This window comes from Garra rufa, chromosome 16, assembly GCF_049309525.1.
Source record: "Garra rufa chromosome 16, GarRuf1.0, whole genome shotgun sequence".
NCBI classification, from domain to species: Eukaryota; Metazoa; Chordata; class Actinopteri; order Cypriniformes; family Cyprinidae; genus Garra; species Garra rufa.
Genome location: NC_133376.1, coordinates 2,966,369 through 2,991,821, shown reverse-complemented (window position 1 = coordinate 2,991,821; position 25,453 = coordinate 2,966,369). Strand labels below are relative to the sequence as shown.

Genomic DNA, 25,453 nt, shown 5'->3' with positions numbered 1-25,453 from the left:
AAGCAAAGTGGGTATAAAAATATAGGTATTTGAGACCCTGAATGAAGACTGAAAGGTGTGACATGATCATTTAGCCCAAGACCATACTGTCAGCCACTTATACCCATCTCAGCTGTGACTGACGTTTCTTCGCACGTAAGCAGAACATTAAATAAGAGGCTGTAAATGAGCAGAGCGCTGGAGCTTGTTTGGGGATGAAAGTAAGAGCATTATAGAAGGGTTTCTTTGTGATGCCGCATTATGTGTTGGTTCTTTTCCGAGGGCCGCCTGAAACCCTTCTTGCAATAGTCACACCTGTGCGGGTAGTCTTTAGTGTGGATGGATATGACGTGCCGCTTGAAACCCGAAGCGTCCGTAGTGTTGTACTCGCAGTATTGGCACTGATAAACCTTGCGGCCGCTGTGCGTCTTCATGTGCTTCTTGAGTTCGTTCTGATGCCTAAATCCGCGTTTGCACCGCTTGCACTTAAACGGCAAGTCCTTGGTGTGAACGGACAGAATGTGGCGGCTAAGCGTGAAGGGGTCCGACGTCTTAAAATCGCAGTGCCGGCACTGGTGGATTTTATTCCCCTTGTGCGTTTCCGCATGTTTTTTCAGTTCGGAGGGTCTGTGAAAGCCCTTCTCGCACACGTCGCACTTGTGCGGGAAGTCTTTAGTGTGCACCGAGATGACGTGCCGCTTCAGGTCGCTGGAATTGGTGCTTTTGTGTTCGCAGTGCGGACACTGGTGAGTCTTGTGGCCCTGGAAAATCTCGGTGTGCCTCTGGAGCTCCTTGTCGTCGGCGAAGGCCTGAGGGCAGTGTCCGCACTTGAAGGGCAGGTCGGTGCCGTGTTTGCTCTTTATGTGAGTCTTTAAGTTGGACTGGTCTGCACAGCGGAAGTCGCAGTGCTGGCAATTGTAGGGCTTCTCGCCCGTGTGTGTCCGCATGTGCTTCTTGAGCTCCGACGGGTGCCGGAAGCCTTTGGCACACTCGACGCAGACGTGCGCAAAGTTTTTGCTGTGCACGGCCAGCAGATGGCGGTTGAGGAGGCCCTGCTCGGCCGTCTCATATTCGCAGTACTTGCACTTGTGCAGCTTGGTCTCCTTGTCGCGCAGGATGAGCTTGTTGGAGCTGAGCGGGCTGGCCTCGTGATATCGGCGCGTGTACTCGGTGTACTCCGGGATCTTTTCGTTCTTGATGATCAGCTTGTGGCTCTCCAGATGGTTGTGGAAACTCACCTTCTTGTTGGTGGTGAAGTCGCAGTCGGTGCATTGGTATTTCTTCTTGAACATGTGGTCCGGGTGATTCTTCATGTGGCGCTTCAAGAAGCCCCGAGATTTGAACTTCTTGCCGCAGATATGGCAGGGATAGACGGTCAGGGGCTGCCCATCAGGACCGATGATTACGGCTGGAACAAAGAAAGAGAACATGCTGAAAGCAGACAACATTTGACTTCAGCAGCGTATTTCAGCGTAAGACAGGATATCCAGCATGAAAAAAATGGAAGGACAACTTTCCTTTTAAACATTCACTTTTGAGGAGGCTTTTGGACCAGACTGAGGGAGTCAAGTTCACCATCAAAGAACTTTTAAACCATCCTTATTATGTACTATTATCGATGAACATTAATGCTCAGACACCCAGCGAAGCAAACTGCAACATTTGTTTGAAATCAAGGTATTAAATTATTTTTCACTTAATATGTTTAAACCACATAGAACAGGGCTGCCCAACCCTGGTCCTGGAGATCTATCTTCCTGCAGAATTTAGTTATAACCTTGATCAAACACTGTGATTATCGAGTGCTCCTTCAGATCATACTTAGTTGGTTCAGGCGTGTTTGATCAGGGTCCGAGCTGAACTCTGCAGGAAGGTAGATCTCCAGGAAAAGGGTTGGGCAGCCCTGACACGGAATCTAAAATTCTGAAATGGATCGTAACACCACACTTGAAAATAAAACATTTACAATTTCCCACAACACACAAGAATCTGACTGCAATTTCTGTTTCTGTGTGAGATGAACACATAATAATAATACGATAATAATATATAGGGAAATAAGGTTGTTACAACCAAATGAATGCATCTACTGTGTCTTATTGCGCTTGAACAGTTTAAATTGATTTAAGTTTATACTGGCAATGCTTAAAAATGCATGAAAAGGAGAACTGTGCTAAAGATGAACAACAAACAAAAGGGTTTTCAAAGGGTTAAATTGCAGTATTACCTTTACCTAAATTGCAGTATTACCTTTACCTACAATGGCAGTCTGAAAACAACGGCAAAAATTTATTCAGAAAAACATTAATTTCATTTATTTTTATCTTTTTGGAATAGCATACACTGATGATCCCAAGAACATATGTGGTCAATTTAAAGGGTTAGATCACCAAAAAATGAAAATTAGCCCATTATTTACTCCTAGCTGGTGCAAACAGTTCCGGGTGGATGACTTTAGCAAAGGAAAATCAGTCTCCTCTTGGCTTACATCGAAAACCTCTTTTGTACTTCTAATTCTTGCTCTTGTTTTGTTCTGTTCTCTACTGCACGTTCACAATCGGCACTCCTACATCACTCACCCAAAGCTGCTTCCGTGTACAACTGTTATTATGTTATGTTTTAAATATTGATATTTTTCTTAGAAAAATGCATTGCTTCGCTACAGGGGGCCTTTATTTATCCACTTGGAGCTGTGTGAGGCACTTTTTTATTATGCATTGATGCACTTTATTGGACTTGTTTTGGACTGATGAAGAGAAACACCCGCTCATTGCATTATAAAGCATGGAGGAGCCAGAACAATTTTTAATATAACTCCAATTGGATTCGTCCGAAAGAAGGAAGTCATATAAACCTAGGATGGCTTGAGGGTGGGTAAATAATGGGCGAATTTTCATTTCTGGCTGAACTAAACCTTTAAGTTCATGTTACCTTTTCTTGCAGTAGCAGCAGATCATACCTGTCTGACACTGGCGCGTCTCCCCTCTCCTCTTCTTCTTGATCTTTTGTTTAAGTGCTCTGTTTGTGCTGATGCTGTCAGTGATCTGCAGGTAGGGAGTGGCGGCTCCATTCTTACTTTCTAGACTGCTTCCTGTGGGAAAGCCATGACTATTAAGGGGTTTGGACATTTGCACTCTATAAATGCACTTTAAGCAAAGGATATTGCTTTTATTAAAACTTTCATATAAATCTTAAGTCTGAGTTTAAGTGACTGATAGCCCAAAAGGAAAATTCTGTCATCTGTTATTGCAGGGCTCCCAATTGGGGGTTTGCAAAACCTAATAATTCAGACTTCAACATTTAAAAATAAAATACATATATAGGACTGCAATAAATAAATAAAATTGCAAAAGGCTGAAAAGACGATACCAATGCAAGAAGTCTTTATCTATCTGTTTGATTTTTTTGGTTGGTTTTTGAAAGGACTGAACAAGTGTGAACATCTTCAAAAGCCACTATTTTAATTAGCAGTAGTGTCTTTTGTGATTATAAAAAAAAATTCTAAATTCTAAAATTCAGATCAAAATAAGCCTAAAAACTGAATTTGTTTTCCTGCATGTCATGTGACCATTAAGCATCATCAGAGAACCATGAACATGCATGTGCTGTTAAATTATACAAATATTTACTTACATAATTTCTTGAAGTTCACCCTGAATGTTGTCAAAGAGATGACAGAAATCTGAATCTGAGCTATTATATGGCTTCACAAGACTCAGTATAGTCACACTCAGAGTACCATACTAGACTATAACGGTATATGCTATACCGAAGTCCCTTTAGGGCAAGTCATGTCACTCGGCGGCCATCTTTGAAACGCCTCTCGGGCATCCAAGTGCAGCTCCTATCTGTTTGAATGGGAAAACATCAAATTCTCCAAAACTGTTTGCCAAATTTAGGATTAAATTTCTTATTTGGAATCACCAATGAAATCTAACAAGAACTGCCTCATAAATATGGTTCCTTGTGCTCCTATAGCGTTAAAAAACGCTTATTTTTCCGGCTAGAAGAGCCAGTGCGCATGCGCAGTACTGAGCGCACGTCTCAGAGCGCCTATTGTTTCTATAGCAACCGGGACTTCTAACCGCAGCTGCAGTGGCGTACTGACTTTACTAATCAACGATTGGCTCTTTCACTAAGAAGGCGGGGCTTCGCGGCCATAATGAACATTGCATTTTTCCCCATTCAAAACTACACGAGTGACATGTCTTGGGTATTCTATAGTCTTTGGCTATACTGAGTTGGGTGGACTATTCATATAAAGCAATTTCTATGTCTGTCTGCAATATAAGCAAAGTGAAGGACCATAAGCAGTCGCCCAGGCGGCAGGAACGAAGGTCTTGTTAACGGGTGTGTCCTCCAGCTGCGCTTCAGTGATAGCAGGAGCCTCTTCTTCCCCGACTATGACCTCCATATACACCTGGTCAGTCATCTCCGAACAGTCTACATTCAGGACAGACAACAGCATAGACATAACACACATTTCTGATTTGCTGCTACACATGTATCTCTTCTTAAAGAGAGACGAGGAACTCACTGATATCCTCCTCTCCTTGGCTGGTGTCCTTCACAGCCATGTAGACCATCTTTTCTCTGGGCAGCCTGCCTGAACCTGCCGGCTCCAGCGTCGCGTGCCCGTTGGGAAAATCACTCTCTGCCACCACCTCCGTGCTGCCTACGACACGATCCACACAGAGTCATGTTCAAGAGGCCATGAAATACAAAATCAAAATGTTCTTACTCTATAATTAAGACATACTGCAAGTTTCACACATCAAAGCTAACTTCACATTTTAAGCACAAAGTACACTTTTTATGTAAAGGCCCTGATATAATTAATGCGATATTGAGGCCAAAACAAAGTTCATTTAGAGTTTAAAAAGTTCAAAACAACTTGCTGGAAATGCAAGGAAACACTTTTTAGCTGCTGTTGGTCAGTGGTGATGGTGTAATACATGGAAATCTCCTGTGGTTTGTTTCTTGCATGAACACATAGGGGAACTGCTTTTTTTTCTATTACATACCTACTTTATATGGTTATTATTATTATATGGTTATCTTTATATTTTTATGCACTAAATGTTCGGCAACCGAAATTGCAGAACAAATTATAGTGAACAATGACGTGACGTGGTCATATAGAGGTGCACTAATGTAGCAAACATGTCGACAGTGTGGAAGCATTTAAAACGGTCCGAGAAAGACACAACAATCATTACAAGCACCGACAGTGAGAGACTGTTTAGAAGTGCAGTGCATGTCTTCCATGAGATAAAAACTGAATTTACTGTATAACACAGAATGTCATAGAATTTGTCAAATTTTGGAAAAATAAATCAAAAGTTAGTCAATATGCTTAAATCAAAATGCGATATGGACTAGTGTTTAGTATTTCTAAAAATAAATCAATCATTTTTATTTATAAAATCAACTAATTAGAGATTTGATTATTAAAATTGTATGAAACCATTAAAATGGTGTCCATAAAATTAATAGAAAACACAGAATTTGGTAAAACTAAAAGTGATTTTGAGAAAAACTAAAACATATTTCATAGGGCTTTTGTTAAAAAATAAAAAATATATATTTCATAGGGCCTTTTGTTAAAAAATTTAAAAGGAAAAAATTTTTTTTTTTTACAGAATTAAAACAGAATTTGAAAAATATATATATATATATATATATTTAAATTGATTAGACATGCTTTTTGATTAATTTATTGTACCATTAAAACCGTGTGGAAAAATGAAAACAGAAAAAAATTAAATGCATAAAAATTAAAATGGAAGAAAAAAATAATTTATACAGAATTAAAACGGAATTTGGAGGAAAAAAAAAAGAAAAAAGAAAAAAGAAAACATTTCATAGGGCCCTATCCTTCTATGTATTTCTCACCATGAGGAACTCAACAGCTCTACTTGGACCGGTCTCTAATACGGTCTTCCCTCAATGTACATATACATTTTATTTTGTCTGTTTGTTTGCCCACTTTAGTGTTCACACCAAAAATATTGAGTTACTGTTCTGTTGGTGCTTTTCCAAATCCCTAACTTGAAGAATAAGCAACAATAACAGTGATTGCACGAGCAGCAGTATGCAATCAGCTTGAGTCAAAGATGAGAAATGTTCCTTACCTATCTCCACATCTTCATCTCCATCTGCCTTAAAGATGTAAACTTTGATGACCTCCGAGCTGAACTCATCCTCTTTGGAGCCGTCGTCGTCCTGAACCACATCTGCACTGATCTTTAAAGGCGCGTCTCCAATGTCCAGCTTCTCCCCAACCTCATCCACTGCAGACAGGCCAAACGTTAAACACTGCTCTGAATCCAATCAATCAATCAATGTAACTGCACACCAGTGTCAATTTGGATTTAGTTTTAGTCATAGTCTTTTGACTAAAATGCCACTGAGTTTTAGTCATATTTTAGTCATCTGAATTGTTTTTAGTTTGAGTCTAGTTTTAGTCGACTAAATATCATAAGATTTTATACAGTAGATTTATTCAGCTAAAATCTAACGGGTTTAGTTACAGTGTAATGCATTTATTAAACATTTCTCTAAAATCACCAAACTCATTATGTAGGTTTCATTTTATCATGATAGACAGATTTAACTGCTGTGATATGCAACTTGCTTTTATATTAAAATTAAATGAAACCACTTCTCATAAAGAAACAAGAAGGTATAGAACATATAGGCTAATCATGCATTAGTTATAACAACTTGTTTAAACCACATTCTTTATTCTTTCAATCAGACATTTATTTAGATACACACGTTTAGATTAATCTTTATTAGGGCCACTAAAGTGACTCAGTCAAGAGCAGTGAGTGAATTTCTTTCTTTCTTTTGTTGCTTTATTAAGATCAATGCCACAGACAATAGCAACTAAATTAGGCTGCTGTCCCTTTAACCCCTGTGCGTTCAAAAAAAAAAGTTACACATAGGTGCAAAATGGACAAATGTCCATGTCCAAAAACTGTGTAGTGAATTTTACAGGAGACTCATCTCATTTTAACTTGGTCCACCTAGGGACGCCAATTATGAAGTGAGTTCTGCTTTCGCCCACTAGAAAAGCGAAATAGTGTAGTGATGGGTACTCGCGTCACAGATGACGTAATGATTCTTGGATCACATGTCACTTAATGTGTGGTAATGAGTACATCACATAAGAAAGATTGGTGGGATATCTAGCTTGTAGAACCTCTCACTGTATTATCAACACAAGGAAGACACAAGTGTAATAAAATAAATTTATTAACAAATGATAGACAAGAGTAATCAACTATTAAATGAATACAATAAATGCAAAAGGAATAAAGTGCATAAGATGCATAAAATGTGATTCAGTTGGGTGTTACTATGTCATAGCTATGTTATCTTATGGAAAGATAAACTGTTGCTACTCTGAAACAAATAAGGTGAAGAACCTTATTTTGCATCAAACAAATAAATGAGCTATTATTTGTTATCAACTGCAATCAGCTATACAATATCTAATGTAAATTAGAAAAATCATATACTGATAGTACACAACAATGCCAAGGTCTCTGGAAGAGGATTGGAAGTGATATTTACGTTCTCTGTGGTTGATTGAGCAGTCCGGTAGCGGTGAATTCTTCCACTGGTTGTGCTGGGAGCAGTCAGTGGGAAAAGGAGCAGGAATCCGTTTCGACAGCCTTGAGCATGAAGCGCTGGAGGATGCTGTTCTCCTGGAGCACCAAAGGGTCCTAAGATCTGGAACACGCAGATGTGGCCCTGGTGTAGGTGCTGAAGGCCCTTAGCTTGGAACACGCAAGCAAAGGTACCTGAAGTGAAGGTTTGCTTGCTGGAGCTCAACCTTGTTGCAAATGTCTGTTGGTCTTCTGCCTCTCTGGGCTAGAGACTCAGAACTTGTTCAATCCGCTTTGTCTCTCTCGGATGGAGACTTAGGACGTGCTGCATCTGTTGTTGCCTCGCTGGACGAAGACTCTGAACGTGGAAAATATCTCTTTCTTCACAGACAGAACGTGGTCGTATCTGCTGCTGCCTCAAAGCTGGAGACTTGAAGCGTGGAGCGTCTGTTTCTGTCTCTCTGGACAGTAGGCTCAGAATGGTTGTGTCTGTTAGTGTCTCTCTCTTGTGGAGCTGGAGACTCAGAATGGAGGTATCTGTTGCTGCCTTCCCAGTAACGGGCCGCAGACTCAGAAAGAAGTTTGATCTGTTACCGTCCCCTGGACGTGCTGGAGACTCAGAACTTTGGTGCTCTGTTAGTGTCTCTTCCTTCACAGGCTGCAGACTCAGGACGAAGTTTGATCTGTTAACGTCTTACCCTGCCGGGCCTCAGACTCAGAACTTTGTGTAACTGTTATGTCTTTCCCCGACGGGACTCAGACTCAGTACTTTGTTAGTGCTCTGTTAGTGTCTCACCCTGCTGGGCCTCAGACTCAGAACTTTGTTGCTCTGTTAGTGTCCCTTCCCCTACGGGACTCAGACTCAGAACTTAGTTGCTCTGTTAGTGTCCCTTCCTTCACAGGCCGCAGACTCAGAACTTTGTTGCTCTGTTAGTGTCCCTTCCCCTACGGGACTCAGACTCAGAACTTAGTTGCTCTGTTAGTGTCCCTTCCTTCACAGGCCGCAGACTCAGAACTTAGTGTAACTGTTATGTCTTTCCCCGACGGGACTCAGACTCAGTACAAGGAGTGTCTTTTGGAGAGGTACCTATTATAACTTTCCGATGAGGAGGAGATTGCAATTTGGTGCTTCTCCATTTCCATGCTGTGATTGGTTGGTTCCATCAGAGCGGGGGACATGGGGTAGCCCACCCTTCTTTCCTCTTGTGGAAGTCATTTGCATAGTCCAAACACAAAGTTGAAAAAAGGTGCAATAATGTTTTACTGGTGCGTTTCTCATTTTCAAAAACACAATCAGAAAACATTTGGTCATGTAATGAACACATTAAGTCCAAACATGATGGGAAAAGATTGAACTGTCATGCATGCATTCATTTGTCCATTAACAGCTGAGTTTGTGTAAGATGTTGCACTACACATCGCTGTCAGTGAGAATACTTATTTCTCTGAATAAGTATAAGATGTGTGTGTTATGGTTCGCATCAGTTCAAGGTTTGAAAACATAGTTATGAATGGATTTGGATGGATCTTTGTGATCTCTCTTTGTTTCCCCCACTGCGTGCTGCGTCTGGAGATCCTAAGGAATTTTTATGGCCACCACAGGCCAAACCTTAGGAAACAGTATCAAGGTGGGTGAAGGGCAGAAACTGCGTCTTGACCAATAGGAAGTTCTGTTCTTCCTGGGTTTTTGTCCCAAAGGTCTCTTCTTGCCCTCTAAGAGGTGTCTGGCAGTTGTCCTGGCATCCTTATCTGATGGCGTTGGACAGTTTGCTTATGTTAGTCCACCAAGATCCAATCAAAATGTAGCAAACCTTTGTCCACTATTGTGGCCAGGGAGGGGCCCTCGCCATAAACTGGGCCCTGGAATGCGTGGTCCACTACATCCCCCCCTGATCGGCTTGATCGAGGACCTGAAGTCGTTGATCTGGGCGATGCACTAAAAGGAACAGCAGGAACAAAACACACACACCCCACCTCCTCCATCTGACCATTGGCATTCAAGTACAATTTGGCTCAATATGTTCTATATAGAGCTAAATTAACTAAATAAGTGGGTCATGAGAATCATTTCTAAACAGGTTAGAAGTATTCTGGAGAAGGTTCTTATAGGTGTAAGGAAAAATTGTCCTAAAGATAATTAAAGGCTATGTTTAAAATCTCTAAAGAAGTATCAAGGTAAGAGTAAACATCAAAACTGTTTGGGCAGATTTAGCAGGAAACCAATTCCTTAAATGTCTGGATTGACATAATTTGGTATGGCACTCTTGAAGCTGTAAGCTACGTGCACCTGCAATGTTTACATAGTTCCTTGCAATGCCTGAATAGAGAATCCTCAACTTGTTCGCTTGGTACCACAAATGACAAGATTGTTTATATTGTCTAATTATTGGGAGCAAAGCTCACTCAAATCATAAGTATATATTGCATTAATATACAGACCAATTAATGAGAGTGGTCATGTTGTATGACATTCATTATCCTGGCTACCCAGTGAATGGTGCGGCTCAAGGGGCTGTATATTGACCAGCAGTGGAGGTTGTAAATTTGAGTGTTCTGTCAAAAATCTGCAGCTGCCTCTAGAGGGCTGCCTCACAGGTCCAATCAACTATAGTTCTCTTTGGAAGGATGCCTTATAAGGGAGATTGGTTAGAACTGACAACAACAAATTAGAACAACACTGACTGTGATCTGCAATGTTTTACTTTACATGTGGCAAGTAAACTAGTTGATCAGTAGTCTCATAGGGGCTTGACCCCCCTTTACCTGACATCCAAAGGGATTGTCATGGGCATACAAAATTATAACCTTGTAGGTTATAGACACTGACTGAAAAGTCTAAACTAGAAACAAACTGAAGTGGAAAGTAAAGAACCCTTCTTTGGTTGAAGGTGATGTCTTGTGTGATACAAGGACTGGGTGTCTGCTGACACGGATAGACCTTGTTCAACTATGGGGTACCCCCCTTTCCCCATGTCTCTTGTCAACACTCTGATGTTAGGTGGAGGGGGAGGGGCCCCAACCTGGTTATGCTGAGAAGACCAGGTGTCTGTCAGTGGAGGTATTCTCCTCTGACTTGAGGTCTTTGAGGGCTTTACGAAGTAGGTGCTGGATCTCTGCTAAGTTCTCAGCATCCTTACTCTCAGTTCCTCTAGATTTCCTACTTCTGTAATTACTACAATGTTTGTGGCCATTCTCATAGCCATCTCTACCCTTCTTCTGTCTTTGCTCTCTGTCCTCCCACTGCCTGCTCTCCTTTCTGGGGGCATGTCTGTGATTGTTATGTCCCCTGTAACCTGAGAACCTAGGGCTCTGGCTGTTCTGCTGGAGATTGCTGGAATGGACAAACCTGTTCCTGGGAAGTTCTGACACTTCCATTTGCAGGGGAGCCTTACAGTCATTTCCTGGTTCGAGCACAGATGTATCTGGCTCTCTGTCTTTCCTGTTTGTGCCTACCCTCTCACTGTCCCATGCTCGCACTGCAAGCTGTCTCAGTTCTCCTGCAGACATACGGTCAACATCTACCAGAAGTATGAGTGGTTTTCTAACAGTTGGGTATAGATTACTCACAAACAAACTCTTAAACATGACATCCTCCTCTGCCCTGGGGTCATCTCTACCAGCAAAATACATTTTCCTCAAGCGCTCATAGTACTCTCTGGGAGACTCATGACGGCCTTGCTTGATTCGGAAAGCTGAGAAACGAGAGGCAGATGGGTTCTGATACAGAGTATACTCTGACAGAAGGGCTTTACACAATTCGTCATAATTGTTAGCGATAGCTGGGCTCTGTCTATCTATGAAACCATGGACGGTTCGTGTGGTGGTCTTTCTCAGAAGAAAGACTTTGTCAGCCATACGTGCCTCAGGGAAGTATGTCAAAGCTGCATTAACATCCTTCAAATACAACTCTATGTTGTTATCAGAAGTCTCGGGGTTAAACACATCTATGTCACGTGCTAATTCTCTAAGAATATGCAGGCGGCTGTCTCTAGATGGCTGTGTGCTAGGAGACTCAGGTAAGGAATAGCTAGCTTTTCTACCTAGGGTGGAGTTAGAAGCTGCATTATAGGAGTGAGTGAAATCAGCACTCATGGTGAGGCTGTTAGGGGCTGTAAAATTACCATTTTCCTGGTAAGACTGTCCCTGTGAAAGATTCACCAGGGGTTCCCTCACAGCTGAACTGGTGGAGTGGGTATGCACCTTCTGTGGTTCAGGTTGCTTGTGGGGGAGGTGCCTGCGTTTTTCCAATTCACTCATCCTTGTTCCTATTACTTCACATCTCTGTTCTGCAATGCCATCTTTGTTTGCTAACACAGATGTTCTAGCTGAAGCTTCAGCTCGTACTCTACTCAACTGTTCCCTATGCTGGACTTGAGTAACGTTCGAGTTAGAAGATTGTTGCGTGAGCATATCACAATTCTTGCGTCTAATTTCTTGTTGCCTTTTCAGCTCAGAAATTTCAAGCAATGCTGACCTTAACTCAGCTTTGGTCTCACTCAGATTAGTACTTACTGCACTTAATCTCTCTGTCTGTACTGACATGTCTTTATGGGAATGGGTCAACTCTGTTTGCAGAGTGGCCACGTCAGTTTTCAGCTTATTCAGCTCTACTTCCTGACTATCAGTAAAAGACTGTAAGAACTTAGTATCTGAAGACAATCTGCATACTTTAGCTCTTAACTTCAAATTGTCCTTACGCAACTCAGCCAACTCGTTTTTGAGTTCCTGAAACTTTAAATCCCTATCTTTATCTTGGTCATGGGCAAGGGATAATTTGTCTATGGCCTGGTTTGGTTGGATAGGCCAGTTTAGTGCTAGGCTGGACAGAAGCTTTATTAGTGAAGCGCCCCTTAAGGCCTGGTTCACTGCTTCAGTGGTCAAGTCAGCCATATTTATTTAGTATATAAATACTTGTGTGTATGTATATAATAAATAAATACACCACCTGTATTAGTTAGCTCTTAAAGTTCACCACAAGTGTGAGTAGCTCTGAGCTATTAGGACAACGAATGTCACACACAGACAAGGGGTGCGAATTCTAGCACGCGTCAGAGGGCGTTACCCTTACCTGACAGGATCACATAAAAATTCTAGAAACAATGCTAGACTTACAAGGTGGGAACCCTATGCTATATTTCTAGTAGCAATTAGTTATAATCAACAATTACAACTTGGGCAAAAATATCTGCAAGTTCTATGCAGCAATAAGAATCACTATTCTATACACTTTGCAACCAATCCTATTCATAAATAGTACCAGAGTTGAGCAGGGAAACTATAAATCAGGCTTAGAGGGAAACACTATTGCTATGCAATTGGTTTTGACTTAGCGAAAGACTTAGTTTCCTGCTAAAGTTACTTCTATTGTTATCTTCTAGTGTATTGACTTGTGTTGATAAAACAGGAGGATCATTTCATTCTAAGCTAGCCCACCCAGGGACGCCAATTATGTAGTGAATTTTACAGGAGACTCATCTCATTTTAACTTGGTCCACCTAGGGACGCCAATTATGAAGTGAGTTCTGCTTTCGCCCACTAGAAAAGCGAAATAGTGTAGTGATGGGTACTCGCGTCACAGATGACGTAATGATTCTTGGATCACATGTCACTTAATGTGTGGTAATGAGTACATCACATAAGAAAGATTGGTGGGATATCTAGCTTGTAGAACCTCTCACTGTATTATCAACACAAGGAAGACACAAGTGTAATAAAATAAATTTATTAACAAATGATAGACAAGAGTAATCAACTATTAAATGAATACAATAAATGCAAAAGGAATAAAGTGCATAAGATGCATAAAATGTGATTCAGTTGGGTGTTACTATGTCATAGCTATGTTATCTTATGGAAAGATAAACTGTTGCTACTCTGAAACAAATAAGGTGAAGAACCTTATTTTGCATCAAACAAATAAATGAGCTATTATTTGTTATCAACTGCAATCAGCTATACAATATCTAATGTAAATTAGAAAAATCATATACTGATAGTACACAACAATGCCAAGGTCTCTGGAAGAGGATTGGAAGTGATATTTACGTTCTCTGTGGTTGATTGAGCAGTCCGGTAGCGGTGAATTCTTCCACTGGTTGTGCTGGGAGCAGTCAGTGGGAAAAGGAGCAGGAATCCGTTTCGACAGCCTTGAGCATGAAGCGCTGGAGGATGCTGTTCTCCTGGAGCACCAAAGGGTCCTAAGATCTGGAACACGCAGATGTGGCCCTGGTGTAGGTGCTGAAGGCCCTTAGCTTGGAACACGCAAGCAAAGGTACCTGAAGTGAAGGTTTGCTTGCTGGAGCTCAACCTTGTTGCAAATGTCTGTTGGTCTTCTGCCTCTCTGGGCTAGAGACTCAGAACTTGTTCAATCCGCTTTGTCTCTCTCGGATGGAGACTTAGGACGTGCTGCATCTGTTGTTGCCTCGCTGGACGAAGACTCTGAACGTGGAAAATATCTCTTTCTTCACAGACAGAACGTGGTCGTATCTGCTGCTGCCTCAAAGCTGGAGACTTGAAGCGTGGAGCGTCTGTTTCTGTCTCTCTGGACAGTAGGCTCAGAATGGTTGTGTCTGTTAGTGTCTCTCTCTTGTGGAGCTGGAGACTCAGAATGGAGGTATCTGTTGCTGCCTTCCCAGTAACGGGCCGCAGACTCAGAAAGAAGTTTGATCTGTTACCGTCCCCTGGACGTGCTGGAGACTCAGAACTTTGGTGCTCTGTTAGTGTCTCTTCCTTCACAGGCTGCAGACTCAGGACGAAGTTTGATCTGTTAACGTCTTACCCTGCCGGGCCTCAGACTCAGAACTTTGTGTAACTGTTATGTCTTTCCCCGACGGGACTCAGACTCAGTACTTTGTTAGTGCTCTGTTAGTGTCTCACCCTGCTGGGCCTCAGACTCAGAACTTTGTTGCTCTGTTAGTGTCCCTTCCCCTACGGGACTCAGACTCAGAACTTAGTTGCTCTGTTAGTGTCCCTTCCTTCACAGGCCGCAGACTCAGAACTTTGTTGCTCTGTTAGTGTCCCTTCCCCTACGGGACTCAGACTCAGAACTTAGTTGCTCTGTTAGTGTCCCTTCCTTCACAGGCCGCAGACTCAGAACTTTGTTGCTCTGTTAGTGTCTCTTCCTTCACAGGCCGCAGACTCAGAACTTAGTGTAACTGTTATGTCTTTCCCCGACGGGACTCAGACTCAGTACAAGGAGTGTCTTTTGGAGAGGTACCTATTATAACTTTCCGATGAGGAGGAGATTGCAATTTGGTGCTTCTCCATTTCCATGCTGTGATTGGTTGGTTCCATCAGAGCGGGGGACATGGGGTAGCCCACCCTTCTTTCCTCTTGTGGAAGTCATTTGCATAGTCCAAACACAAAGTTGAAAAAAGGTGCAATAATGTTTTACTGGTGCGTTTCTCATTTTCAAAAACACAATCAGAAAACATTTGGTCATGTAATGAACACATTAAGTCCAAACATGATGGGAAAAGATTGAACTGTCATGCATGCATTCATTTGTCCATTAACAGCTGAGTTTGTGTAAGATGTTGCACTACACATCGCTGTCAGTGAGAATACTTATTTCTCTGAATAAGTATAAGATGTGTGTGTTATGGTTCGCATCAGTTCAAGGTTTGAAAACATAGTTATGAATGGATTTGGATGGATCTTTGTGATCTCTCTTTGTTTCCCCCACTGCGTGCTGCGTCTGGAGATCCTAAGGAATTTTTATGGCCACCACAGGCCAAACCTTAGGAAACAGTATCAAGGTGGGTGAAGGGCAGAAACTGCGTCTTGACCAATAGGAAGTTCTGTTCTTCCTGGGTTTTTGTCCCAAAGGTCTCTTCTTGCCCTCTAAGAGGTGTCTGGCAGTTGTCCTGGCATCCTTATCTGATGGCGTTGGACAGTTTGCTTATGTTAGTCCACCAAGATCCAATCAAAATGTAGCAAACCTTTGTCCACTATTGTGGCCAGGGAGGGGCCCTCGCCATAAACTGGGCCCTGGAATGCGTGGTCCACTACAACTGCCATAAAAATATCATTTATTAATATTTTTTTTCCACTTTCACTGATGTAGATTTTTTAACCAGCATCTGTTCTATCCATGGATACCAAACATTCATTAATTTTCAAAATTTTAACCCTTTAAATGCTGGTTTGTTTACATAATGGCACAGGTGTTTTTTATGAAAAGATGAAAAATAGTAGTTAATTTCCATATACTAAATGATAAGCAGAATTTTTTTTCTTTGCTAATTATCTTCTTGGGTGTGTCAATGAAGAACAACAACATTAATTTTGAGGCATTTATATTTTTTATGTAGTGTCAGATTTTTTTTAAAAAACTAACACTTAGGCCCATAATGGACAAAAATGTCCATGTAAAAAAACTGTCATATAAATGTTATATATTAATATTTTTTTCTACTTTCACTGACTGCTGTTTTTTTATCAGCATCTCTTCTATTCATAATTATCAAGCATTCATTCATTTTCAGAATTGTAATGCTTTAAAAACTGGTTTCTTTACATAATGCTCGCTGTCAGTGGGCAACACTAGCTCCAGAGCTTCCTCTGCTGAGTAACGTCTGACCAAGCCCTCAAGCACCAAATATGTATAGTTTTGGCTGTGGGAATACCTGTCTGGGCTGTGCAAACACTCAAACTTTGTACAAAATCTACCCCTGCTCATTAACCTCCTTTGACCTCATTCATAGTTTTCACATGGCCCTATGACCCCGCCAAGGGTAGGACTCATATACATGGAGTGGGATTTTTGATTGTCAGTACAATGTAATTTCTTTCAAACTAATTACACCCATAAAATGTTCAGTAAACACATGCAAACCACACTCGGACATCCTTACCAACATACCCACACAATTATAGCTGCATTTTTTTTCCAATTGACTCTATAATAGGCTATAATATGCATAAGCAGAAAACACAAAAAACGAGTATTTCTTTCATATGCCAAATTTGAAAAAAAAAAATGGCACAATCTAGTAAAAAATGGTAAAAAATTAAAATTTGAAGCCTTGCCAATAGAATGAATGCCTATTAGCAAATATTGCATCATTTTATAGTCAAATGGCCCTGGGTTAAAAAATTGCCGTTTTAATGGGTTTCAATGTGGACATTTTTGTCCTTAAGGTCCTGAGTGTGAGTATTTTTTGTACGGAGGGTAAAATTGATTTTTTTGAAGGAAATGAGGGTGAAATATAAAAATTTCAATAAAAATACACACCTGAGCCAAGATTTATGCAGTTGGCTTTAACACATGCACACTTATAACAAAAAACAAAACTGAAATGGACAAAAATGTCCATAAGGTCGCACAAGGGTTAAAACCGAACACACAAATGCAATGTACTGATGATACACGTCTGATAGTCTCCCAATTGTTTACCTAAGATGTAACTGATTGTTTACATGAATACTCATCAAAACAGAAATGTCAACATCATTTTTTGTGTATTTCTCCGTTCATGAGACGTGAAAGAGTAACTTACTCGTGTGCTGTGTGAGAGGTGCTCAGAAAACCGGACCGAATTAACGTCTCTTTTGTGTTGTCAAATTTACCCATATGTCTGCTCTTCTCTTACTCTCAGATATTGACATTCTTGAATGTTTTATGAGACGTGCAGCAGATGTATGCCAGCTTATGTTTAAGATCTATCCCACAGGATAGGCCAATAGGCTATGATACAGTTCCTATGTACGCATCTAACCTCTTTACCACACAGCAGATTCGTTATGAATGAATCTCTACTGAAATCGTCCCTCCCTAACCTTTTCGTCTCATTTTTATTCATTGGCGAAAATGTCAATAGATTTTTGTCATAGTTTTTGTCATTCAAAGCTAGTTTTCGTTTCGTTTTCGTCTGTGAAAAAACGTTGTTGATGAAAATTATGCTGAAAATTATTCATCAACGAAATGAACACTGCTGCACACTCACAGGAAATCATGAGGTAGTCCTCCGAAGTGCTCTTCACATCCTCCTCCTCCTCCTCTTCCTCCTCCTCGTCCGCTTTAATAGTGACGTCAGACGGCATGGTGTCGTGCGTCTGGACGACCGTCTCTGTGTCCGTCACCATGACCTCTGCGGACACCAGGTCGTGGTCCAGCGGGCTCTGATCGTGAGGCGACATGAGGTCGGCCACAAACACCTGATCGGGCACCGTCTCTTCGATCAGGTCAGCGGTGCCGCCCAGAGCCTCTTGGATGGCCACCTCGGCCCCCAGGATGGACTCGGCCATGATGACTCCCTCAGTGGTGATGACGTCCTCGTGACAGATGTCGGGCCCTTCCACCACTTCAGCCTCCAGAGCGGTCTCCAACATGATGCCCTCGTCCGTCACCACATCTGACACCATCACGGCCTCCGGCACCGACACTACGATGTGCTCGCCGTCAATGTGGGCCATGCCTCCCATCCCTGCAACTACACAAAGGGTTGCATCAAAATTAATATGTCTGCACGTACATGGGATTTGCACAGTCTTTCAGTGCACTGCTTGATAAACATCAGGGTATTTTTCCATTAAAGGGATAGTTCACCCAAAAACTGAAAGTTCTGTCATCATTTACTCGCATTTTAATGAAAACCAAGAGATTTCTGAAAGTAAAGGTCACCAAAACATCATAAAGGTGTCATAAAATGAGTCCACATGGACTGAGCAGATTAATCCAAGGCTTGCAGAGTGACACAAGAGCTTTAAAGGAGTAGTTCACTTTCAGAACAAAAATGTACAGGTAATGTCCTCACCCCCTTGTCATCCAGGATGTTCTTGTCTTTAATTCTTCAGTCGTAAGGAAATTATGTTTTTTGAGTAAAACATTTCAGGATTTCTCTTGATATAATGGTGCCCCCGAGTTTGAACTTCCAAAAATGCAGCTTCAAATGGCTCTAAACGATCACAGCCGAGGAAAGAAGGGTCTTATCTAGCAAAACGATGGGTTATTTTCTAAAAAAATAAAATTACAATTTATATACTTTTTAACCTCAAATGCTCGTTTTGTCTAGCTCTGTGTGTATTCTGTGTATAGATTAAAAAGTATATAAATTGTAAATGTTTTTAGAAAATAACAATCGTTTTGCTAGATAAGGCAAGGGTCTTCATCAGCTGGGATCGTTTAGAGTCCTTTGAAGCTGCATTTAAACTGCATTTTGGAAGTTCAAACTCGGGGCACCATAGAAGTCCACTATATGGAGAGAAATCCTTAAATGTTTTCCTCAAAAAACAATTTCTTTCTGACTGAAGAAAGAAAGACATGAACATCTTGGATGACAAGGGGGTGAGGACATTATCTGTACATTTTTGTTCAAGTGAACTACTCCTTTAAGGCCTTTCCACACTGAGCACGATGCGAAAACGTGAGGCGAATCGCTGACGAATGGTGCTTTCACACCAAGCGCAAAACGAATGTTCGCCTTCTGCTAATTTATGCCTGCATGCAACAAAGCATTTTTCCTCAGATATGTTGCTGGCAACCCGCCAAAATAAAAGCTTGCTAATTTAAGTTTGAAAATGATGAAAATTCACCAAAAAAGTAAATCATTTTATTTTTAAGTTTACTATAAAATAATTGTATTTTTCTATAATATTCCCATTTTATTTCAAAACACGATACCACTACCACAGTTCATTATTTTGTTTATTATTTTATAAAAAAAAAAAAAAAAACTATAAAAAATAAATAGAGTCCAATGATATTATTATCACTATTATTAATTTTATAGTTATTTATATTTAATGGGTCACATTATGTGTAGTACCAAACCAAATCTCCAGGTACTCTTATGAGAACCAGGCTAAAAACATATGTGCACCCCTGTATATATATATATATATATATATATATATATATATATATATATATATATATAAAACAACATATAGAAATCATCATTCAATGCAATAACTTAAAACAGACCAAAAATTGACTAATTGACTGACTCACAATTTGAGAGATGGTTCCTTACCAAAATCTGGCATTATCATTGTATGGGGCATTTTTAATTCCTTGTGAAGCTCCAGGATCCCTCCACCTTGATCCATTATCTGTGACTGTTCCACAAAACTGTAACAAAATGAGCAAGAATGAAAATAAATAAAGGGCTGCTGTGTGGTGAAAATATATGTTTGATATATGGGCCATTCTACAGAGTTTTCCACAAATTGTGTATGCATGCAAACTGTATAATATCCAAGGTACACATTTCTAGTAATCGTGCAGTTACTTTACATTTAGACATTTAGCAGACGCTTTTATCCAAAGCGACTTACAAAAGAGGACAATGGAAGCAATCAAAATCAACAAAAGAGCAATAACATGCAATTCTCAATTTGTATTTTCAGTTCAGTTATGTGTCCTGTCCCCAAATTTGTCACTATATAATTCAATAAGAAGAGTTATATTGATCTATTAAGATGTTGCTTACATCTTCCTTTTTTCTATTTTATTAAAAAGTTTTCAGAGGTAAATCAATAACAATTAGTTTCAAGTGTAATTTATGGGATTTGTTGCATTTTTAATCCATTTTTCTTTGTAAAAGGCAAAACGTTGATCATAATGATTTCAAATTTAAGGATTTATTAGGTTGAATATACATTGAAGCAAACGCTATCATAACATCTTAGTTGATAATTCAGTATGCTTTATTTTTGACAAAACATCCCTTGTTTTGGTCGTGACCACATCACATTACACAATTTTAACTCTCATACTGAATCATACTAAAATACAAAAAAATACTAAAATTGTCTATTTTCCCTAAATAAAGGATTATGTTTCTTTTTTTTTTTTCTACAGGAACTTCACCAAATATTTTGGTCGTGATGATTTTATATAATGCTTACTGATATTTCAAATATTATTGTGGGTTTCAACAGATAACAAAAGGATCTTATTATCTGTTGTAAACATCTAAGATTTTTGTTTTTTTGGTTGTGGGGACAGTTTGCAGCCATTCTGTAGAATAGCCCATATATAAAATACGAAACACTTGAAATGACAGAAAATCCAACACACTGAATTAACATGAATACTCATTAAATAATTAATTATAATTCATCACATTTCATTATCTTCCAATTAAATAACAGGCACGTGGCTCTGAGAGTAAACGCTTGTTTTGCCCTTTAACAAACCTTCACATTTGACAGTACTTCCCTTCACGTAAAAGCATCACAAACATTAAGCAAATCTGTGAACCTGGCATCTGGGAGGAAAGTGTCTGAAAGAAACAGAGACAGAAAAAATATTAATAAATTAGAGACTACCTTGGTGAGATTAAGTATAAATCCTTGTTTGTGTTTCCAAATAAAAAAACTGAAGAAAAATGTAATTTTCTGAAACACAATCAAGGCATACAAGCAAGGCAGCTAAATGAAACTGTAGTTTATAAATGTAAACACATATGTGACCCTGGAGCACAAAACCAGTCTTGAGTAGCACAGGTATATCTGTAGCAATAGCCAAAAATACATTGTATGGGTCAAAATTATTTTTCTTTTATGCCAAAAATCATTAGCATATTAAGTAAAGATCGTGTTCCATGAAGATATTTTGTAAATGTTCTACCATAAATATATCAAAACTTGATTTTTAATTAGTAATATGCATTGCTAAGAACTTCATTTGGACAACTTTTAAGATGATTTTCTCAATATTTAGATATTTTTGCACCCTCAGATTGCAGGTTTTCAAATAGTTGTATCTCAGACAAACATTGTCCCATTTTAACAAACAATATACCAATGGAAAGCTTATTTACTCAGCTTTCAGACGACGTAAGAATCTCAATTTCGACAAATTTACACTTATGACTGGTTTTGTGGTCCAGGGTCACATGTAAGGTAGAAAATTTACAAAATATCTTTATGGAACATGATCTTTTCTTAACATCCTAATGATTTTTGGCATAAAAGAAAAATGGATAATTTTGACCCATACAGTGTATTTTTGGCTATTGCTACAAATATAACTGTGATACTTAAGACTGGTTTTGTGCTCCAGGGTCACATATGTGTGATGTAGATTATCATTTAGACAGTTCAGGTCACAATGAATTCTTACCATTATTATAATAATAATAATACACTTTTAATAACATTATGTAAATGAATAACAGTAAGGCTGATCATAATTATATACGGTTAATACTACATTAGAAATAAGTAACAACTTGAGAAATAAAACAAAGCTATTTGTTTCTATTTGTTTGGTAAGGAACCATCTCTTATTTATTTCTATTTGATAAGTTTAGAGTCCCTGAAAAGAACGAAGATAAAACCTTTGTTCAGAAGTTTTGGTTTGATTTGTACTCTTATTTAAACAAACCCCTTGTCTTTGCGCAATCTTTTAGCTTAAAAGATATTATTTGTTATTACTCTGACCCTGCCAACAAATCTAAAGAATATGTTTTTAACTTTTTTTTATTTTGTTTGGCAAATTCTTTATACATAAGCAAAAATGTATGGGCTCAATTCCCACTCTTTCACATTTTCTGATTGAGATTGACTCACTGCTCACATCTTCCTGATCATCAAGTCCCTGAAAAGAATAAATGTAACGTAATATTTAATTAAAAAAGGGTTGCAGTGTTTGACAAAGTGTGAGAAATCGCTGTCAGTGCTTTGATTATTATAATGATGTAAACTCATCAGAGAATACCAGTGACAAATTTACGAACCCTACTACGACAAAGGCGTGCCTCATGAATATTAATTCCGTGACGTGCCACCGCAACGTTGAACGTCCTTATTAATATTCATGAGGCCAGACTTCGCCATAGTAGATTTCGTAATTGAGCATAACCGGTCTGTGATAGTTTCATCAAAACAAAGTTACTGTCGTTGCATGGACTTATCACAAATAAAAACATATACAAATGCAATATTACGTGACAAAATCCACTTTAATACACTCGAAGAAATCACTTCATACGCAGTTAAAAGCTTGCGCAAATGCAGCCGCGTTACTGCGCCATCTTGCCCTCCGCCATTACACTACATGCTAAACGGCTAATAGCATTAGCTAACTAATATGTCAACACGTAAATGAGTACAATACAACCCGAAATGTGCGAAAAACGCAAAGCGCAGATGCATTTTCTGCATTTGCTTCGTCCATGACTGGTTTTTGCGCCAAAAGCGAGGCGCATGATCGCTGTAGGGACTAGTTTTGCGCAGTTCCCGCTAGCAGGAGCGCGCACTGGGCGCTTCCTCGCGCTTGAGCTCAACACAAGGCTCAGCCAGGCCCACGCAGGCCGACTGGGCCGACGGCGACCATTTTATAGACATGCCGCACAAATCCAAAACGCTTTACCTGCTCCGCGACTGCCTTCGGAGCGTTGAAGAGTTTCGGATCCCCTCGAATCTGTCGTATTTTATTATTGTTAATTTTCCAACGGTAGCACTACTGCGGCCTGTACATTGAGGATCCTCGAACGCTCTTTTCCAGGCCTGAGCCAATCACGCTGCTCGATTCGGCGCCTCGGCCAATCGGACTACTCGTTTCTAAGCCTCAGCCAATCAGAGTGTTCGTTGACAACAGCAGAGGGAGGGGCAGAGCAAACGCGCGGCACGCTTTACGTCACCTCATTCGATAACATTGGGCTTTCTGTCTAAAGTAGTTACGGTGCAATTAGCGCATGCTGTGAATAAAATGTACACATTTGGACAAAACACATGAACTTTTATTCGTTTTAAAAACGGTTTCTAAAGTTGCTGAAGCAAACGAGTATTCCTGGAATGAATAAAAGGGCTCTTCTGTTGAGTTTATTGCTGAAATTGATTTATTGATTTGCTGAGGCACTCCATTATCATTGCATACTCATATATTTCCAATTTGACTGGCTTAGTGCATGTTTAAACCTAGATTATACAGGCATCAAAAGTCATATCCAAACTTCCAGATGGAGTGAAAGTGTAAGTTCAAGCACTCTGAATTAAGGAACAGTGTTGCAGTAGTAATGCACCTTGGCACATGGATGTGATCTCCCTTAAAATAAAACATTAAAAGTATTTACTTCTCTGAGGTCAATTTTTGTGAAAACTATTGTCAGTATTGCTGTGTTATGTCTCAACGATACAAAACGAACAAATTCCTTGCTTTACATAATAAGATTCCTTCATCAAATTAAAAATTCTCACATTTTTTCACAAATAAAAATCATATATCCTTCATTTCTAAAAATAGATAAACATGCAACACCAGGTTACTCCACAGCATTTAGGAATTAGATTCCACACGTTGCACAAAAACTACATGTGTTACAGGACATCAAACCTTTTTCATTATTCAAGTTTTCATACTTTTTTCAAACTCGTGAAAATAAAAGTATATTGATATTTGAAAAAATCAAATGACAATTTGTAGTCTTTGAACGCAAACTATCAGATCCATTGTTTCTCTTCTGACGGAGGCTGTGGATTTGATCAAACTCTTGTTGATGTTTCTCTGCCGTGTGTTTGGAGGCAGTGGTGCCGCGCTGGATTGTGAGGAAAACGGTGAAGTTCTCAGGGCTTTAGTAACAACCATCTTTCCAGGATTCATCAGCGAAGGGAGCACACGGTTTGGTCATTCCCAGTGATCTGCTACAGAGAAAGAGTAAACTGAATTCCACACAGCTTTCATACAGATTACGACAGGGGTGTATTTGGGCTGATTTTGACTTACCTCCTGGGTGTCTGTGGAAGTCTGCCTCTGGAGGAAGGCGATGCGGGCGTCAAGCCTCTTCCTGGCGTTTGCCGGGCGACAGCAGAGGTCCTGCAGCCCGAGTATGACGCCCCGTTGGCAGGACCCGGCGACTGCACCCTCCTCATCGCTCCCTGGCCGTTCGATGGTCCTTTGGCATTCTGTCGCACCGCAGACATGGAGCTCACGGGACTCATGGCTTTCATGGGAGCCCGCAGATAGAGAGGGGACTGGCCATCAGCCCTCATCCTCGCAGATGATACACCTACAAATCACAAACACTCATGTAAAATCCCCTTCAATGATATTATGTAAAATCTGCAAGAGGATGCGTTTACCCAACAGTCTAAATTTGACAAAAAGGTATATTAAAAGACTTTCACACTGACAGAAATCCTCGAAACTTGCAGGAGTTCAGAGCCTGCATTCACAAAACATTTTATCTTATCACTAAAAGCTCCCCTAAAGAGAAGTTAAGTTTTTAGCTAAGAGTTCTCTCTTAAAACCTGTTCAAGACAAACTTTTACTAAGGAATAGAGCTAAGTCTTTAAGGAGTAGTTCACTTTCAGAACAGAAATGTACAGGTAATGTACTCACCCCCTTGTCATCCAAGATGTTCATGTCTTTCTTTAATCATTCGTAAAGAAATTATGTTTTTTTTTTGAGGAAAACATTTCAGGATTTCTCTCCATATAGTGGACTTCTGTGGTGCCCTGAGTTTGATCTTCCAAAATGCAGTTTAAATGCAGCTTCAAAGGTCTCTAAACGATCCCAGCTGAGGAAGAAGGGTCTTATCTAGCGAAACGATTGGTTATTTTCTAAAAACATTTACAATTTATATTAGGGGTGGGCGATATGACATAAAATTAATATCACGGTATTACTTTTTTTTGGTACATTTTGGGAGGAGCAGCCTGTCCTGTCCCTTTAGTATGTGAATAAAGTTAATATTTTTTATAATATAATAAGTAACTGGTAGGTATCCTTATCAAAAAGAGACATGGGAGAGTATGCATTCTCAACATATTTATTTTGCAAAAAAACCTAAAGATCTTACTTAACAGTGTACAACAAAACAAAAATAATTTATTGAAATTTAATTTCTGCAATATTTAAAACCTTTAAATAACTGGGGGAAATCAACCCATGGCGACAGTTTAAAAGT

The 25,453-nt window shown here is 39.8% G+C and overlaps 2 protein-coding genes across 4 annotated transcripts in view; both read right to left on the bottom strand.

Annotated features, from left to right (window-relative positions):
- Window positions 1–209: 209 nt before the first annotated feature.
- On the bottom strand, window positions 210–23,050 carry znf711 (zinc finger protein 711). The gene is made up of 8 exons (XM_073820966.1): window positions 22,918–23,050; window positions 19,571–20,824; window positions 17,543–18,028; window positions 6,114–6,272; window positions 4,517–4,654; window positions 4,285–4,422; window positions 2,939–3,070; window positions 210–1,387 (listed from the first exon to the last, which is right to left on the bottom strand). Exons 2-8 carry the CDS (start codon window positions 19,776–19,778, stop codon window positions 210–212), a joined length of 2,439 nt encoding a protein of 812 aa, XP_073677067.1. The 5' UTR covers window positions 19,779–20,824; window positions 22,918–23,050.
- Window positions 23,051–23,340: 290 nt separating this feature from the next.
- Window positions 23,341–25,453, bottom strand: part of LOC141288606 (SLAIN motif-containing protein-like) — a 40,361-nt gene continuing 38,248 nt past the window's right edge. Inside the window, exons 8-9 of one of the 3 annotated variants that reach the window (XM_073820768.1) lie at window positions 24,271–24,553; window positions 23,341–24,185 (exon numbers count right to left, since the gene is read on the bottom strand). In XM_073820768.1, coding sequence (XP_073676869.1) covers window positions 24,119–24,185; window positions 24,271–24,553 — 350 coding nt within the window. In that variant the 3' untranslated portion in view covers window positions 23,341–24,118. Of the gene's footprint in view, window positions 24,189–24,270; window positions 24,554–25,453 lie in introns of all 3 variants that reach the window. The other 2 variants (XM_073820769.1, XM_073820767.1) reach the window with 2 other exon arrangements.